This window comes from Sorex araneus, chromosome 1 (genome assembly GCF_027595985.1).
Source record: "Sorex araneus isolate mSorAra2 chromosome 1, mSorAra2.pri, whole genome shotgun sequence".
Taxonomy (NCBI): Eukaryota; Metazoa; Chordata; class Mammalia; order Eulipotyphla; family Soricidae; genus Sorex; species Sorex araneus.
In genome coordinates this window covers 81,199,902-81,217,888 of record NC_073302.1, presented here as the reverse complement: position 1 = coordinate 81,217,888, position 17,987 = coordinate 81,199,902, and the positions used below count along the sequence as shown (strand labels likewise).

At 39.9% G+C, this 17,987-nt stretch overlaps 1 protein-coding gene across 3 annotated transcripts in view; it reads right to left on the bottom strand.

The window, feature by feature from the left end:
- Positions 1–17,987, bottom strand: part of GKAP1 (G kinase anchoring protein 1) — an 82,041-nt gene that overhangs the window by 53,082 nt on the left and 10,972 nt on the right. For all 3 annotated transcript variants that reach the window (XM_055122670.1, XM_055122681.1, XM_055122674.1), the window contains exon 3: positions 8,217–8,360. In XM_055122670.1, the coding sequence (XP_054978645.1) occupies positions 8,217–8,360 (144 nt within the window). The remainder of the gene's footprint in view (positions 1–8,216; positions 8,361–17,987) is intronic.

Genomic DNA, 17,987 nt, shown 5'->3' with positions numbered 1-17,987 from the left:
TTGACCCTTACAAAGCTGTCCATGATTGGAGTTCAGTCATACAGTATAACAACACCCATCCCTCCACCAGAGCACATTTCCCGGCTTCACTGTCTCCAGGTTCAAACCTCCCTCAACTCCCTCCCTCCATCCCTTCCTTCCTTTCATTCTCTTTCTCTCTCTTTCTTTTTCTCCTCTTTCTTCCCCTCCCTCATTTCCCCCTTCTCACCTCCCCCTTCTGAGCATTGTGGTTCATTCCCAGCTATTATTGTCATACTGGTTTCTTCTCTATCATACCTACCTTCACCCCCACACAAACTAATGGTTAGTTCCAACCAGTCCTCCTAGCCCCTGTTTTCCCTGGTTATGGATATTATTCTTCTACTATATATATATATATATATATTTATATAACACAAATGAATGTAGTTCATTCTATATATTTCCTCTCCCTCTGACTCATTTCACTCAGCATGATACTCTCCATGTCCATCCATTTATAGGCAAATAAAAGTATGTTTTAATATATCAAACATTCATTTTAAGAAAGAAACTACAACTGGATATCCAAAAATATAAGAATAAAAGAGGGTTGGGATGTCACTCAAGTAACAGAGCACAAGCCTTGCACATTGGAATCCCTAAGTCCAATCGCTAGCACCACAACTGCCCCACCTCCAGCACTGCTGAACGTGACTCAATCATGGATGGAGTGATCCTCAAAATAATAGAAATAACAAAAATATAAGAATGCTAAAATATAGCCTAGTAAGCATTATAAAACATGCAACATTTCCTTAATATACATTAATTCTCCCGCATGGCAGAGCCTGGCAAGCTACCCGTGGCATATTCAATATGCCAAAAACAGTAACAAGTCTTACACTGGAGATGTTACTGGTGCCCGCTTGAGCAAATCGATGAGCAACGGGATGACAGTGATACAGTGATACACTAATTCTCAGGTACAGAATCTTTAAGGTGAACTGAATGTGCCCATATATGACTGATGTTACAGAAAACATTCTTTTACTTTTTATAGTTGTTCTATATTTAAAGTCTTCTAGTATTATTTTATATAATGATTAGTTTGTGATCTTTATCATTTGCTTTCCCCCAGCCCCTTTTTATTTATTTTTGCTTTTTTTGGGTCACACCCAGCGATGCTCAGGGGTCACTCCTGGCTCTGCACTCAGGAATTACCCCTGGCGATGCTCGGGGGACCATATGGGATGCTGGGAATCGAACCCGGGTCGGCCACGTGCAAGGCAAATGCCCTACCCAATGTGCTATCACTCCAGCCCCGCCCTGCCCCTTTTTAAATTCTGGGACAAACCTGGCAGTGATCAGGGCTTATACAGAGATCAGGGCTCTGTGTTCAGGGATCAGTGCTGGACATGATCATCAGGGGTGCCAGGGACCAAATCCAGATTGGGTGCATGCAAGAAAAATGCCCTGCCCCTTTGTGTCATCTCCCTGACTCCCTCCTTTAAAAAACATATCATTTTTTAAAATCTGAGGTCATGGTTTACAGTCTGATAATCAATCATGTCCATTTTGTTGGCAAAATTTATCTAAAATTTGTAGAATTCACTGATAAAACCCATCTAAATCTGGGGTTTTGTTCTTGGGAGATTTTTAATTACTTTTTCTACTACGTTTAGTTGGTCTGTTCAGGTTTTCTACTTCCTCCTCATTAAATCACAAGAGGTTGTATGATACTAAAATTACATTTGCATCCATTTCTTCCAGGTTCTATGAGTCCATTTATTTAGTTTCTCTCTTTTTCTCATGAATATAGGTAAGGGTATTAGTAATCTTGTTTAATCTTCTGAAAAACCTGATCCTACTTTTACTGACTCTGAATCATTGCTGTGATTTCCTCTCTCCACCACGTATCACTGATTCCTACTTTAATCTTTTTATAATTTTCTTATTTCTACTTACCTTGGGATTCATTTGTAGTCCTTTCTCTGGTATCTGAAGTGTGAGGTTAGATTATTTGACATTTTTCTCATTTCCTGATGCAGAGCTGTATTGCTATCAATTTCACCCTTAGTTCTGCTTTAACAGTGTCCAGTGTTCATTCTTGTCCTTTTTAAGAAATTATTTTATTTCTTCTTTGATTCTCCTCCTTGACCCCAATAATTGTTTAACAGTAAACTGGTCAATTTCCAAATACAGTTTTTCCTGATTTTCTTTTATTGTTAATTCTTACCTTTATTTTTACCTATAGGCATTTTTGTCTAAAGAGATATAGGATATGATTTGTATTTTTATGACTTCATGGACACTTAAATTGTGCTGAATTTGTATTCAGTACTTGGGGAGTAAGGGTACCATAAATGTCTATTAATCCCACTTCTCCCAGTTCCTCATACAAGGATGTTGTTTACTTGTCGATGTTCAGTAAGTATACCAGTGCAATTATGATAGTGTGGTGCTGATGCCTCCCATTACTAACTGTGCTGATACCCATGTACATCTCCTCAGGTTCATTGCTTTATGAACTTTGCTGCCCATAAGCTTAGTGCACATAGAGTAAATAGTTAAGCTCTCTTTTATTTTTCCCCTGTCCAATATATAATGATCATTCCTATCCCTTACTACTTTTTTTGCTTGAAAGCAATGTGGTCTGACACAGTGCAGTTGTTCCTGTTTTCATTATCCTATATGATTGTTTTGCAACCATACATTCTATACCTGTGTTTACTATGGGAATTCAAGTGTGTATCTTATAAGCATGTTGGATTTATTTTCCTTACCATTTAACCATGCTGCACTTTTGAGTGGGAGAGTTCAGTATGACATTTAGAAAAATTAATATAAAGGTCTATTTTACCATTTCTCTTGAAAATTTTTTTTCATTTTATTTTTTTAAAAGATATGAGCTTATGAAGCATGTCTAGCAGAACTGGTTTAGATGTTACAAATGACTTCAACTCTTGTCTAAGAATTTTTTTTTCATTCCTTCATTTTACTTGGTAATCTTTCATGGTAAAAGATTCTTGGTTGGCGATTCTTTTCATTCAGTACTTTATTATTCCCTTCCATTCTTGCTTACTGCATTTCATTTAAGACTGATGCTTCTCCCCCTTATCTCCTACTACATTATGGAACCTGGAACCTATCTCTATCTTTTGTTCTTGTCATTCTTTTTTTTTTTTTTTTTGGTTTTTGGGTCACACCTGGCGATGCACAGGAGTTACTCCTGGCTCTTCACTCAGGAATTACCCCTGGCGGTGCTCAGGGGACCATATGGGATGCTGGGATTAGAACCCGGGTCGGCCGCGTGCAAGGCAAACGCCCTACCCGCTGTGCTATTGCTCCAGCCCCTGTTCTTGTCATTCTGACAGTATCTCTGTGTTGTTCTATCTGGGTTTGCTTTGCTTTGTACTCTAAGCTGTCCATGTTAAGTGTATCAGTTTCCCTCTTCAGGTGGGGAAGTTCTGATTTATTATTTCTTCAACAGTCATTGTTACCCTTTCCCTCTTTCTCCTCCTAAATCAGTTCCTAGGACACTGAGATTATTCTCCCGATATTATCAATAGCCATCTCTTAGATTCTCTTCATCTTTCCTCATTATCTTTTCCATTATCTTTTCTTGTTAAATGGACGCATACAGCTTGTCTCTGAGGTCACTGAGATTTTCAGTATCATCTACTCTGTTTCTGACACTTGATACTGTTCTTTTTGGCTCCTCAGTTCATTTCTCCTATCACTCTTCAAATGCCTACTGATTCTCTGTTCAAGCAATTCTTTCAGATAATTTAACACCAAGAGGATTGTTCTTCTAAAGACTACTTTGGACAGTTTAAATAGAACTTATGCAGGATCTCTTTGAACTTCTGTCACCATCTGTTTATGTGGCAGAATTTCTTTGTTTCTTCATTGTTCCTCATGTCAGGGACTAAAGTCAACAGTCAGAGCATGGTGGCATTCAGGCCATTGGCATCTCAAGGTCTGGGGCATCTGTCTATCTCATCTACGGCTCCTTCTCAGGATACAGTCTACCATTCTGCAGCCTTTTTGGTTTTTTGGAGGGTCATGCTCAGAAATTCTCAGGGGTAACTCCTGGCTCTGCATTCAGGAATCACTCCTAGAGGGCTTGGTGGACCATATAGGATGCCTGGAATCAAAGCGGGTTTTGTGTACGTGCAAGACAAGCACTCTAGCTGCTGTACCACCTCTCTGGACCCCACCTGCCTACAGTCTATCTGATGGGGTGGCACGTAGGCTTCTGTTGCCTGCAGGTTCAGGGAAGATCTCTGGATTTCTGATGCAAAACTTCCTAAATTCTTTCCTATTATGACCCCTTTTTTTGCCCAAGAAACTTTTCCACAAATATACACATATAGTTGTAATGGTGGAGAAATATAAAAGGGCTATCTGTCTTATTTGCTGCAATCAACACTACTGTTTCCATATCAAAACTAAGCTCCTCCAGCAATTTCCTCTTTGGGGTTAACAGTCTCAGCCCTAGCTGCCTCTGGCACAAGGTTCCTATAACCACTGCTTTTTAAAAGTTTCCTCCAACTGAGCACAGCGGCCACTCAACACCTTTGTTGCAAACCACAACAGCTAATTAGAGAGAGAAAGCAGAAGGGAATGCCTTGCCACAGTGGCAGGGTGGGGTGGGGGGGAGATGGGATTGGGGAGGGTGGGAGGGACACTGGGTTTACGGGTGGTGGAGAATGGGCACTGGTGAAGGGATGGGTTCCCAAACTTTGTATGAGGGAAGTGTGAGCACAGAAGTGTATAAATCTGTAACTGTACCCTCACGGTGATTCTCTAATTAAAAATAAATAAATTAAATTAAAAAAAAAAAAAAAAAAAAAAAAAATAAAAGTTTCCTCCAGTCTTCCTCTCTTGGAAGTGTTCCAGGGAGAAGATCTGAGCTCCAGGTCCGTCTTGGTCTCCTGGGAAGTCCTGGGTCAAGTCCTAGATTTGAGCAGGTACCTGCAGCCTCATACTCACATCATCAGGCTTCCCAGAACACTCTTTCAAGCTTGGAATCCAAAGCTATTACTTTACTATGATTTTGCATATACATTTTTCCTTTTTGCCCCTTTTCCATTCAAAGTCTCTTTCATCACAACCTACTGTAGCACTGTCATCCCATTGTTCATCGATTTGCTCAAGCGGGCACCAGTAACATCTCCATTGTGAGACTTGTTGTGACTGTTTTTGGTATATCGAGTACGCCATGGGGAGCTTGCCAGGTTCTGCTGTGTGGGTGGAATACTTTCAGTAGCTTGCAGGGCTCTCCGAGAGGGATGGCGGAATCGAACCTGGGTTGGCTACATGCAAAGCAAATGCCCTGCCCGCTGTGCTATCGCTCCAGTCTGACCTACTATCTCAGCTTATTACATAACATTACTATCCTCTTAATTTGAAAGATGGAGCAGTCCCTTGTCAATTATTAAAAGGAAAAATCTGCTCCCCGAAATGTACTTATCTCCCTGTTGCAAACTGTCACTTTGGACAAGAAGTACAATGTTCCGTTCCTTACTTGTGGCAGAAATTTTTCTTCAGTTGATCATGATCCACTAGGAATCCAGTGATTGCCTGTATAAGTTACTCACAAACTCACAATGGGATAAGCAGATGGTCTGTTACTGTCCCCGTGCTTGCTCTTTGATGGCAGCACTCCGATTTGATGCTAAAAGTTGACTGCTGAAAATTAACAATACCTACTTGGCATTTTAAGAATAAAGGAATTTCTGTTTTACCCTAACGTTTCTTTTGCTTGAAATAAGAAGCCATATAGTAGGAAAGACTTTTGCATGCCTCAATTTGCATGCCTCAATTCTAAATAACTAGAATTGCTCACAGTGCGGATTCCCTGGTAAGTCAAGTAGAACTATAATTCAATACTTTCTGCCTAACAAAGTCGCTTTATAGTCCTTAATTTGCCAATATGTGACCCGCACAGTGAAATAGATTTTAAGAAGTACACTATCTGTTCTAGGTTCTTATCTCTTCTTCACTCAACAGTATAATTTCATCAGGATTTATTCTTCTTCCTATGACTAAATTTTTCTTTTTTATTTATTTATTTATTTATTTTTTAATTTATTCTTTTATTGAATCACCATGTGGAAAGTTACGTTTTCAGGTTTAAGTCTCAGTTATACAATGCTTGAACACCCATCCCTTCACCAGTGCACATAGTCCACCACCAAGAATCACAGTATTCCTCCCCCTCACCTCCCTCCACCTCCCCAGTCCCCCACCCCACCTGTGTAACTGGTAAATTTCACTTTACTTTCACTTTACTTTGATTACATGCAATATTTCAAAAAAAACCTCACTATTATTGTTTGGAGTTTCTCCCCCCTAAAGTCGGACCTGCTGAAAAGGAAGCATTTGATAATTTGTTTTCCATTGCTGAGAATCAAGAGATATGAGGTCGAGTGGCCACACTAGCGGCCACACAGTTTTGGATTTCTGTATTTAAGTATTTTAGTAACTAAGTCCAGAGAAATATCTGCCAGAAATTGCATCATTGTAAGCTTGTACCTCTCAGCTACTTTATATTCCACATATGAGTGCAATCTTTCTATGTCTGTCTCTTTTTTTCTGACTCATTTCACTCAGCATGATACTTTCCATGTTGATCCACTTATATGCAAATTTCATGACTTTATGTTTTCTGACAGCTACATAGTATTCCATTGTGTATATGTACCAGAGTTTCTTTAACCAGCCCATGACTTAATTTTTCTGCAACTCTGAAACTTCCAAATAAGATATCAGATTTTCCTAAATTACTCATCAACACTAATCCTTGAAGTTCCTAAGCATTGTGTAACATTATTATACAGGATCAGGGCAAAGCAAACTATTTTTTTTTCACTCAGTCATTTTGGCAGCAACAAGTGGTATTAGGAAAAGTGGCAATTAAACCTGAACTCAAGTTTCTCAATATGATACAGAATTTTGGTAGAAACTTAAGTATTATTCCTTATTAATTTCCCTGTGCCCATAAGGCCTATAAAAAAACTCTTATGAAAATATTAATAAATTATTTTACTATCTGAAGATGCCACTGCTACTTAGAGACCAGAAATTTTTTAAAACATAAATTACAGTAGGGTTACAAATAAAAAAGGAATCAAATGAACTTTTATGAAAATAACACAAGATAATTTATCCAGTACATCAGAACTTGGACTTGTTTTATTTATTTATTTTTTATTTTGGCTTTGGAGCCATACCTGGTGATGCTCAGGGTTTAATTCTATTTCTGGGCTCAAGGGAACATATGGGGGTGCCAGGGATCAATTCCAGGCTGCAAGCAAGGCGAGTGTCTGCCCACTGTTCTAATGCTCTGGCCTCTGGAAATATTTTTTTGAACAGCATTTTCACACAGCCCTATCGTAAAATTTGACACTCTTCATGATGCGTTTCTGTCATGAAAAAATCTTATGGAAAAATGTAATAGTTACAGTATTAAGAAAGTAATTTAGTACAGTCTAATGACTGGCACTCTACTGAACCAACTGTTTACTAGAAAAAAAATCAAATGTCAGTTTAACAAACAGCTACTATTCCTATACATGTATCATCTCAAAGAGTTTATCCCACACAGCACACACAGAATAAAGAACACATCTAAATTAATGATCTATTTAATTAACAGAACTACTCAAATACACAATCACGTAGGAAGGTGAAAGAAATAAATGAAAGCTATAAAATAACTTACATTAAATGTGAGTGTAAATTATTATCAGGGTTTAACTCTGTTTCTGGGCTCAGGGGAACATATAGGGGTGCCAGGGATTGATTCCAAGTGGGCTGCAAGCAAGGCAAGTGTCATGCCCACTGGCCATGCCCTCCCCCCGCAGCCTGCCGACTCTACGCCACAGGCCTGTCCCCGACCTGCCCCCTGAGCAAAACTGTAGCTTAGCACCTGATCTCTACCTTATGTATATTTGTACTTGGAATAATTTAGCCAAGTTATTTCTCTTTCTCTATCCCTTGGTTATAAAAAGGCAGATAATTTAAAACTTAATAAACTATTGCTCTGAATTGCCAAAATCAACAAAAACAACAATACAGTAATAAGGAATTTAAACTTACTAGGGGCAGTATGCACATGTGAATTAATTCAACATGCTTCTTAGAAGTTATTCTGAGTGATCCAATAAATTCCTGTGCACTGTCACCTCAAAAATGCATGATTTCACCGGGAAAAACAAAGCAAAATAATTCCATGTACTTTACTGTACCTGTTCATCTTTTTGTCTCCACTCTTGCCAATTTTCTTCTCGAGAATCCTTCTGTACTGGATTTGACAACATAAGTTCATGCTGAGTGTTACAAATTGCATGGGAGGATTTCTGGGGAATTTTCTTAAAAGCAAGATTCCTGAGCTATGAGAAAAGTAAAAAAAAATATATTATAGTAAATTTACAAATTCTGAGATACTAATGACTTTTGGAAACTAAGAAAATATTTTCATACTTCTAAGTACTCTCCCAAACTCCCATGTGTTCTCACAAAATACAAAATATCTTTTTTTATACTTTGTAAAATACTATCAAACTCATGCATTTAAGTTAGTATCAGTAGATTCATACGTGAAATGATTAATAAGTGAAAATGGTTAGAAAATATTACACTATTTTAATGATTTGGTTTTATGAAAGTTAAAAGGTATATTAAAGTCCCTAGAGGATAACAAGTATGTTTTTAAAATACAAAAGCATAGGGACTCTGGAAAGACAGCACAGCAAGTAAGACACTTGATCTTTCGGGTGTTGAGCCCCAGCACCACATATAACCAACCACCAAGCTCTGACTGGAGTAATCCCTGAGCACAGAGCCAGGTGTGGCCTAAAACCCTGCCCCAAATTTTAAAAATATATAGTTGGGTTTAAAAAAAAACCCTTAAAGTTTAATATAAACTTTGTGGAAATTTTGATGTTGCTTGGAAATTCTGATGTTCTGATATAGAAGCAAATAGTTAAACCAACAGCAAGTACTTTGCTAGTCCTGAAAAGTATGGTCTATAATGCATCACAATGAACTGAAACTGTACTAACCAAGTCACTCCACTACCTTAAAAATTACCCGAGACAGAGCAGTAGAAAGAGGAGAGAAAAATACTGAGGGGAGATTGTGGATTCAATCTGACGCCCCCCCCACACACACAAAGAATGCTGTATTCCTAATACTGCCATGCCTGTAAATGTGACATTATTTGGAAACAGGGTCTCTGGAGATTCAACCAAATTAAAATGAGGTCATACGTGGGGCTGGAGCAATAGCAGAGCGGGTAGGGTGTTTGCCTTGCACGTGGCCGACCCAGGTTCGAGTCCCAGCATCCCATATGGTCCCCCAGCACTGCCAGGAGTAATTCCTGAGTGCAGAGCCAGTAGTAACCCCTGTGCACCGCTGGGTGTGACTCAAAAAGCTAATAAATAAATAAATAAATAAATAAATAATAAAATGAGGTGAACCCTATTCCCAAAGATTGGAATCCCTGTAGGAGATAAAAACAAAGATATACACACAAAAAGAAACACCACATAACCATAAAGGCAAAACTTGGACTGATGCAGCCTGAAGTTAAGATTTGCCAAAGGTTGAGCCAATAGAAGAAGCTAAAACAAGTCTGAGACAACATGCCATTTTTCACAAGTTTGGTTTCAATTTTTATTCCCGGGAACTGTGAAATAATACATTTTCCATTATTTTAAGTCACCAATTTTGTGGTCCTTTGCTAGTTAAGTCCAAGGAAACTGACAAAGAGGCTTGAAATCAAGGATAAACAACTGTTTTATTTTGGGGCCACACATGTCTGTGCTTTGGGCTTACTCAGGAGCTAGTGTTAGCATATGCCATGCCAGGGATTGAACCATGACTGGCTGCATGCAATAAATGCCTTAACCCTTTTACTATCTCTCTGGCTCTGAGATCATCAGTTTTAAACATTAATAAATAGGCTAGTTCTGCAAAAGAGAGTGATGAGATACAAACAACAGGTTTTAAATAGTGGCTTCTGCTTGGAAAGGTTATAGAGAGTACTTGACAGAGATCAAGCACTGACAAGTACATTATTCTTTAATGATAGAATTATAGTGGTGAATGTGGACATTTTCTCAATAATACATTTTCTTATTCTAACAGAAACTTCACTATTACCTTATTTCCTGTTCCCACAAAACCATCAATTACAAAAAAAATAGACAAAACAGTAGACAAAGGTTCTATCTACTAATAGTTATCTGGTGGTACAATCTCTCTTAAAGTTATCTCCAAAGTGGCAGCATTCTGATGAAATATTTAGAAAGCTTAATAGACTTAAGCTTACACCGAAAATGCTTTTTCTAAATCTTAAGACTTTGGAATAAAAACATAAAGAAAATGCATTTTTACTATTTCTCTCATTAAATTGTACTGGGAAAGTCTTATACACTTTACTATTAAAAGGCAAGAGTTATTTTTCACCATTTCTTGGTAACAAAAAGTGTATAGAACAAAAGGAGCTCAAAGAAAGTAGAAAGCAGGAAAGGACAGAAATTATAGACAGGAATCTCCACCCAACCCCGAAAAAAAATACAAAGGATCAATGAAAATAAGAATACACATGATTTAACAAAACTCAAATGAGACCCACCAAAACAAACTAATAATCCAGGTTAGAAATGAAAGAGAAGTGTCTTGCAAGAAGCATTAAAAGAGTTTCTTGGGGCCAGAGCAACAGTATAGCAGGGAGGGCATTTGCCTTGCATGCGGCTGGCCCAGGTTCAATCCCTGGCATCCCATATGGTCCCCCAAGCACTTCCAGGAGTAATTCCTGAGTGCAAGACAGGAGAAAACCCTGAGCATCGCTGGGTGTGACCCCCTAACCCCCAAAAAAGAAAAACACCAAAAAGAGCTTCTTTTAAAAGAATAGGATAAACAGCACATAGCATTGAGTATGGTACTCACTCATGGTGCCTTCTAGTAAGATTAATAAAGGTCAAAATCGTCCAGCAATCATCAGAAATTGACTTTTATTTATTTAGTTTGTGGTAATTCCATTTGCCATTCCCCTAAGCTTTGTTGGAGCAAGCAAGGTAAAATAAAGCTGCTATGTACCTGTCAAGAGGGCAGGTTGAGCGTCAGGAGGAAACCTAGAAACACTGGAGGAAGGGCACACTCGTGGTGGGACTGGTGCTGGAACAGTGCATGCCATGAAAAACTTTGTAAATCATAATGTCCTAATATAATGCATTTTTAAAAGTGCATCATTGCATCAGTAGCCTGATGGTACCTTCAGGCTTCCTGATACCCCAAAATTACCACTGTGCCTTTGGCCAGACCCCAACAACTTGGGATCAAATTTAGCAAGAAATGAAATAGTCAAAAGTTAGGTATGTGGGAGCCACACCCAGAAACTACCTCCAGCACAGCTAAACAAGTTCATTTACTGGCCTTATTTCAGAGACCCATAAATAAATCTAAAAAGAGACCAAAAGCCACAACTAATCTCAGACCTGCACATGGCTGAACAGACCTGAGTAAACTGGAGGGGGCGGGTCAGCCTGGCTCCCGCCCAAGCAGAGACCCGTCAGCTGCTTGCTCCCACAGTCCAAAATAGCCGCCATACCTCCGGGCTGACCACACTGTCTAAGGACAGAACTCACCAAGACATAATCTGCTGGAAATTCTAGCATGTGGGTTGTGTGACTGAAATCACCAGGCTTTCTTGGGTTGGGATGGGCTACCTCCCCCCCCAACTCCCTGTATTTTCAGAAACTTCGGGAGTCACATTCACACCCCAAAGCTGCCACCCTATTAAAAAGCTACTCCAGCCTTACTGTCCTGATAAAAATACTGAATGCCCTGAACAAGCACCATGACCTCTTAGCACCTGTATTGCAAACCATAACACACAAAAGGAAAACAAGAGAGAGCGCAAAAAGGAAAGTGCCTCCCACAGAGGGAGGCTGAGGTGAGGGAGTGGGGTATTGGGGGATGGTGGAAAGGAAACAGGGGACACTGGTGGAAGGAAATGTACACTGGTGGGGGGATGGGTTCTGGATCACTGTATGACTGAAGCCAAATTATGACTAGCTTTGTAATGGTCTATCTCACAGATATTCAATTAAATTTTTTTTAAATTTATTGTTTTATTGGATCACCATGTGGAAAGTTACAAAGCTTTCAAGTTTAAGTCTCAGTTATACAATGCTCGAACACCCATCCCTTCACCAGTGCACGTAGTCCACCACCAAGAATCACAGTATTCCTCCCCCTCACCCTCCCCACCTCCTCACCCTGCCTGTGTAACTGATAAGTTTCACTTTACTTTGATTACATGCAATATTTCAACAAAAAACTCACTATTATTGTTTGGAGTTTCTCCCCCAAAGTCGGATCTGCTGAAAAGAAAGCATTTGATAATTTGTTTTCCATTGCTGAGAATGAAGAGATATGAGGTGGAGCGGCTGCACTAGCGGCTGCACAGTTTTGGATTTCTGTATTTAAGTATTTTAGTAACTAAGTCCAGAGAAATATCTGCCAGAAATTGCATCATTGCAAGTTTGTAACTCTCAGCTACTTTATATTCCACATATCAACATATCAACAGGGTATTCATACTCTGACACACACCCCAAATATATGATCATCCAATCTTTGATAAGGGAGCAAGAAATGTGAAATGGAGCAAGGAAAGCATGTTCAACAAATTGTGCTGGCAAAACTGGACAGCTACATGCAATCTTTCTATGTCTGTCTCTCTTTCTGACTCATTTCACTCAACATGATACTTTCCATGTTGATCCACTTATATGCAAATTTCATGACTTCATGTTTTCTAACAACTGCATAGTATTCCATTGTGTAGATGTACTAGAGTTTCTTTAACCAGTCATCTGTTTCGGGGCACTCTGTTTTTTTCCAGATTGTGGCTACTGTAAACAGTGCTGCAATGAACATAGAAATGCATATGTCATTTCTACTATACCTTTTTGTCTTTCCGGGATATATTCCCAGGAGTGGTATTGCTGGGTCAAATGGAAGCTCAATTTCTAACTTTTTGAGAATTGTCCATATTGTTTTCCAAAAGGGCTGAACCAGTCGGCATTCCCACCAGCGGTGAAGGAGAGTCCCTTTCTCCCCACATCCATGCCAACAGCGGTTGCTTTTGTTTTTTGGGATGTGGGCCAGTCTCTGTGGTGTGAGATGATATCTCATTGCTGTTCTGATCTGCATCTCCCTGATGATTAGTGATGTTGAACATTTTCTTATGTGCCTCTCAGCCATTCGGATTTCTTTTTTGGGAAAGTTTCTTTTCATTTCATCACCCCATTTTTTTTATAAGGTCGGCAGTTTTCTTCTTGTGGAGTTCAACCAGTGCATTGTATATCCTTGATATCAACCCTTTATTGGATGGGTACTGCCCCCACGAATAGCTAAAGCAATTCTTGAGAAAAAGAAAAGGGGAGGAATCAACCTCCCCAACTTCAAACTCTACTACAAAGCAGTAGTAATTAAAACAGCGTGGTACTGGAACAAAGGCAGAGCTGCAGACCAATGGAACAGGGTTGAATGCTCTGACACACACCCCAAATATATGATCATCCAATCTTTGATAAGGGAGCAAGAAATGTGAAGTAGAGCAAGGAAAGCATGTTCAACAAATTGTGATGGCAAAACTGGACAGCTACATGCAAAAAAGTGGGCTCAGATCTCCACCTATCACCATGTACAAAAATCAGATCAAAATGGATTAAAGACCTCAACATCAGACCAGAATCCCTAAGGTACATTGAATACAAGGCCGGCAAAACCCTCCATGACATTGAAGCCAACGGTATCTTCAAAGATGACATGCCACTGGCCAAGCAAGTGAAAACAGAGATAAATAAATGGGACTATCTCAAACTAAGAAGCCTCTGCACCTCAAAAGAAACAGTGACCAAAATTTAAAAAAATTTTAAAAATGTAATGTGGAGTTCATGCTCAATTCAACTAGCTTAATCAATGACTGAATAAATAGCAGTACTCCTACACTAAAAATAAATGCATCAACACCAAAAAAAAAAAAAGAGAGAGAAAAGAGAAGCTACACTACCACAGAAATACAAGACATACAAGAATAAAAGAGCAATTTTTCCCCTTTTATTTTGGGGGATGTGTCACACCTGGTGATGCTCAGGTGCTACTCCTGGCTCTCCACTCAGGAATTATTCCTGGTGGTGCTTGGGGGACCATATGAGATGCTGAGGATTGAACCCAGGTTGGCTACATGCAAGGCAAACACCCCACCGACTGTACTATTGCTCTGGCCCCCAACCGAACAATTTTATGCTGAAAAAAATAGAGAATCTGAAAGAAATTTTTATAATCATTAAGCCTCTTAAGACTGAATCAAAAGGCTATAGCGATAGTACAGCTGGTAGGGCATTTGCTTTGCATGCGGCCGACAAGGGTTCAATTCCCAGCATCCCATATGGTCCCCTGAGCACCGCCAGGAGTAATTCCTGAGTGCAAGACCAGGAATAACCCCTTTGCATTGCCATATGTGATCCAAAAAAAAAAAAAAAAGGAATCAAGATTGGGGCCTGAGAGTACAGCAGAGAGCGCATTTGCTTTGCACATAGATGACCTGGGTTTGATCACTAGCGTCCAATATGGTGCCCTGAGCACCACCAGGAGTAATTCCTAAGTGCAAATCCGGGAGAAACCCCTGAGCTTTACTGGGTGTGATCCAAAAGCACTGTCCCACAAAAAAAAAATAAGAAGAAGAAGAAAGGAAAACCTGAGGTCTGCTTGAGCCAGTGGGATGACTGACTGTCCCTGTTTGTAGGGACTGAGACTGGGCTCTAAGACTGTAGGGGAGAGTCCCAGAAAATTAAAAAAAAATAAATAATAACTGAGTCAAGAGAAAATCGAACATCCGAACAGACCAACTACTGGAACAGAAATTAAAACAGTACAAATATTCAAAAAAAAAGCCTAGGTTCATAACAGCTCACTATTTTGTTCTAGATATTCAAAAACAACCTACCTTCCAAGCTCTTCTAAATGTCAGAAATAGGAATTTTCTTGAGCAGTTTCTATTATACCAACATTACCCTAATACTATAGCACAGACTTCACTGAAAAGAAATTTACACACTAGTAGTCCTGATGGACATACACACAAAGATCCTCAACAAAGTAGTAGTGACCAAAGACATGAATACATCAGAAGAACCAAACACCATATCAGGTGGATTTGATTCCAGGAATGCAAGGATGGCTCAATAATGCATGCCAATTAGATGAACCCAGCACATGCCATAGCTCTTGAGCTTCTGCTTGCTGCTCTGCCATTCTCGGTCAGGCAAGTGTCTGGATGACAGCACTTTGCATACTCCAGAACAGGAGGCAGAGTCCATCCTCTCCAGTTCTGTCATAGCAGCCGCCACACCAACCTGTACTATATTACCTGGCCCACGCCACAGATCCTGAAGGACATGACCATATATGCTGTTCTGTGACAGATCTACTCAACAAATTACATGCTGTTCACAGTTATACTTCCTGTCATTCAGTGGACAGGCAGAGAAGAAGAGAACAACTCCCATCCTAATCGCTCAATATCTACCAGGGGTTCTAACTACAAAGACTCACTCCCAACAGAGTAAGAATAGCAGAAAAACAATGCGGAAACTATGTAGAAGACCAAGTGCAATAAAAGAAAACAGTATCACCAGAGATATAAATACCAGCAACTAGCTCGATAAATCCTCTGACAATGATTCAGTGACACCATGATGAGAATATTTAATAAACTCAAAGAAATGGGGGGGCAAGAGGGAGGGCTGGAGAGACAGTACAGTGGTTAGGGTACTTGCCTGGAAAGCAACTGACCTGACTTCCATTCCCAGCATTCCATGTGGTCCCCACCGCCCCCACAGTACCACCAGGAATAATTCCTGAGTGTAGAGCCAGACCATACAGGTGTGGCCCAAAAGAAAAAATAAAAATTACACAGACAATGTCATAGGTTGTCAGTAAAGCACAATAAAATATGAGCTGAAATGAGAAAACCCCAATAGAAACCCTGAACACAGAATAACAGCAGCTGAGCAAAAGATCAAGGAGTTCCAAGATGAGGAGGAAATTGCTAGGAACAACAAAAAGGTGGGGAAAAGTCTGAAAATAAATGAACAGAATACCAGAGAACTATGGGATGAGTTCAAGAAAAACAATTTAAGGGGCTGGAGCAATAGGGTGTTTGCCTTGCATGCAGTCGACCTGGGTTTGATTCCCAGCATCCCACATGGTCCCCCATGCACTGCCAAGAGTAATTCCTGAGTATAGAGCTGAGAGTAAACCCTGAGCATAACCAGTGTGACCCGAAAATTGAAGGAAGGAAGGAAGGAAGGAAGGAAGGAAGGAAGGAAGGAAGGAAGGAAGGAAGGAAGGAAGGAAGGAAGGAAGGAAGGAAGGGAGGGAGGGAGGGAGGGAGGGAGGGAGGGAGGGAGGGAGGGAGAAAGAGAAAGAAAGAAAGAAGGAAAGAAAGAAAGAAGGAAGGAAAGAAAGAAAGAAAGAAAGAAAGAAAGAAAGAAAGAAAGAAAGAAAGAAAGAAAGAAAGAAAGAAAGAAAGAAAGAAAGAGAGAGAGAAAGAAGGAAGGAAAGAAGGAAAGGAAGAAAGAAAGAAAGAAAGAAAGAAAGAAAGAAAGAAAGAAAGAAAGAAAGAAAGAAAGAAAGAAAGAAAGAAAGAAAGAAAGAAAGAAAGAAAGAAGAAAGAAAGAAAGAAAGAAAGAGAGAGAGAAAGAAGGAAGGAAAGAAGGAAAGGAAGAAAGAAAGAAAGAAAGAAAGAAAGAAAGAAAGAAAGAAAGAAAGAAAGAAAGAAAGAAAGAAAGAAAGAAAGAAAGAAAGAAAGACTAATTTAAGAATCATCAGAATCCCTGAAGAACATGAAGGCAACTTTTAATTTTGTTTTGTTTTGTTTTCTGGGCCACACCTGGTAGTGCCCAAGGCTTACTACTAGCTCTGCACTCGGGAATTACTTTAGTGGTGCTCATGGGATGTTGGGGATTGAATCTAATTCACTCATGCAGAAAATCACCAAGTTCAATGAGCGAAAATATCAGAAAGCAAATTTGATGAATAAACAATAAAAATTGAAATCACCAATGAGTTTTCCACAGTTAAAGAATACAGGCATTGAGACCCAATAGGCCTGAAGAGTCACAGCAAAAATAGATTCAGCTAAGAAAATTCCAACACACACTGTACTCAAAATGATGAAAGCCAAAGACAGAGACAGAAAACTGAAAGCAGCAAGATCAAACATGGAACTTACATACAATGAAAGCCCATAAGATTTACAGCAAATCTATCAAATGAGACTCTATGAGCTAGAGAGAATGGATGGTAGCTGCAGATTGCCCAGGCAGCAAAAGGCAGCAGCCCTGGCCCCAGTCCTTGTCCCTGTTGGGGTCACTGCTGCCATCACTGCTGCGGTCCAGGGCGTGCAGTGCATCTACAGGCAACCTGGAACCACGGGGAGAGAGTATCAGCAGCCTGATGGTGCCCTCGGGCTTCCTGACACCCTGATGTTGCTGCTATGCTTCTGGCCAGACTCCAACAACTCGGGACCAAGTTTCCTGAAAAATTAAACTGCCAAGGGTGGAGTTATAGTACAGTGGGTAGAGCTCTTGCCTTGCACACAGCCAACCTGGGTTCAATTCCCAGCATCCTATATGGTCCCCCAAGCACTGCCAAGAGTAATTCCTGAGTGCAGAGCCAGGAGTATTCCTGTGCATCGCTGGGTGTAATTCAAAAAATAAAAAAAAAAGAAATTAAACTGGCAAAAAGAAGTAATGTGGAAGCCATGCCCATGAACCTCCCCCAGCTCAACCATGCAAGCTCATTTATCAGTCTTGCTTCAGAGCCTCATAAATAGATCTTATAAAAGATCAAAAGCTGCAATTAATCTTAGACCCACATAAGACTGAACAACCCAGGACACATTGGGGACGAAGGTGGGGTGGGGTGGGGTGGGTTAG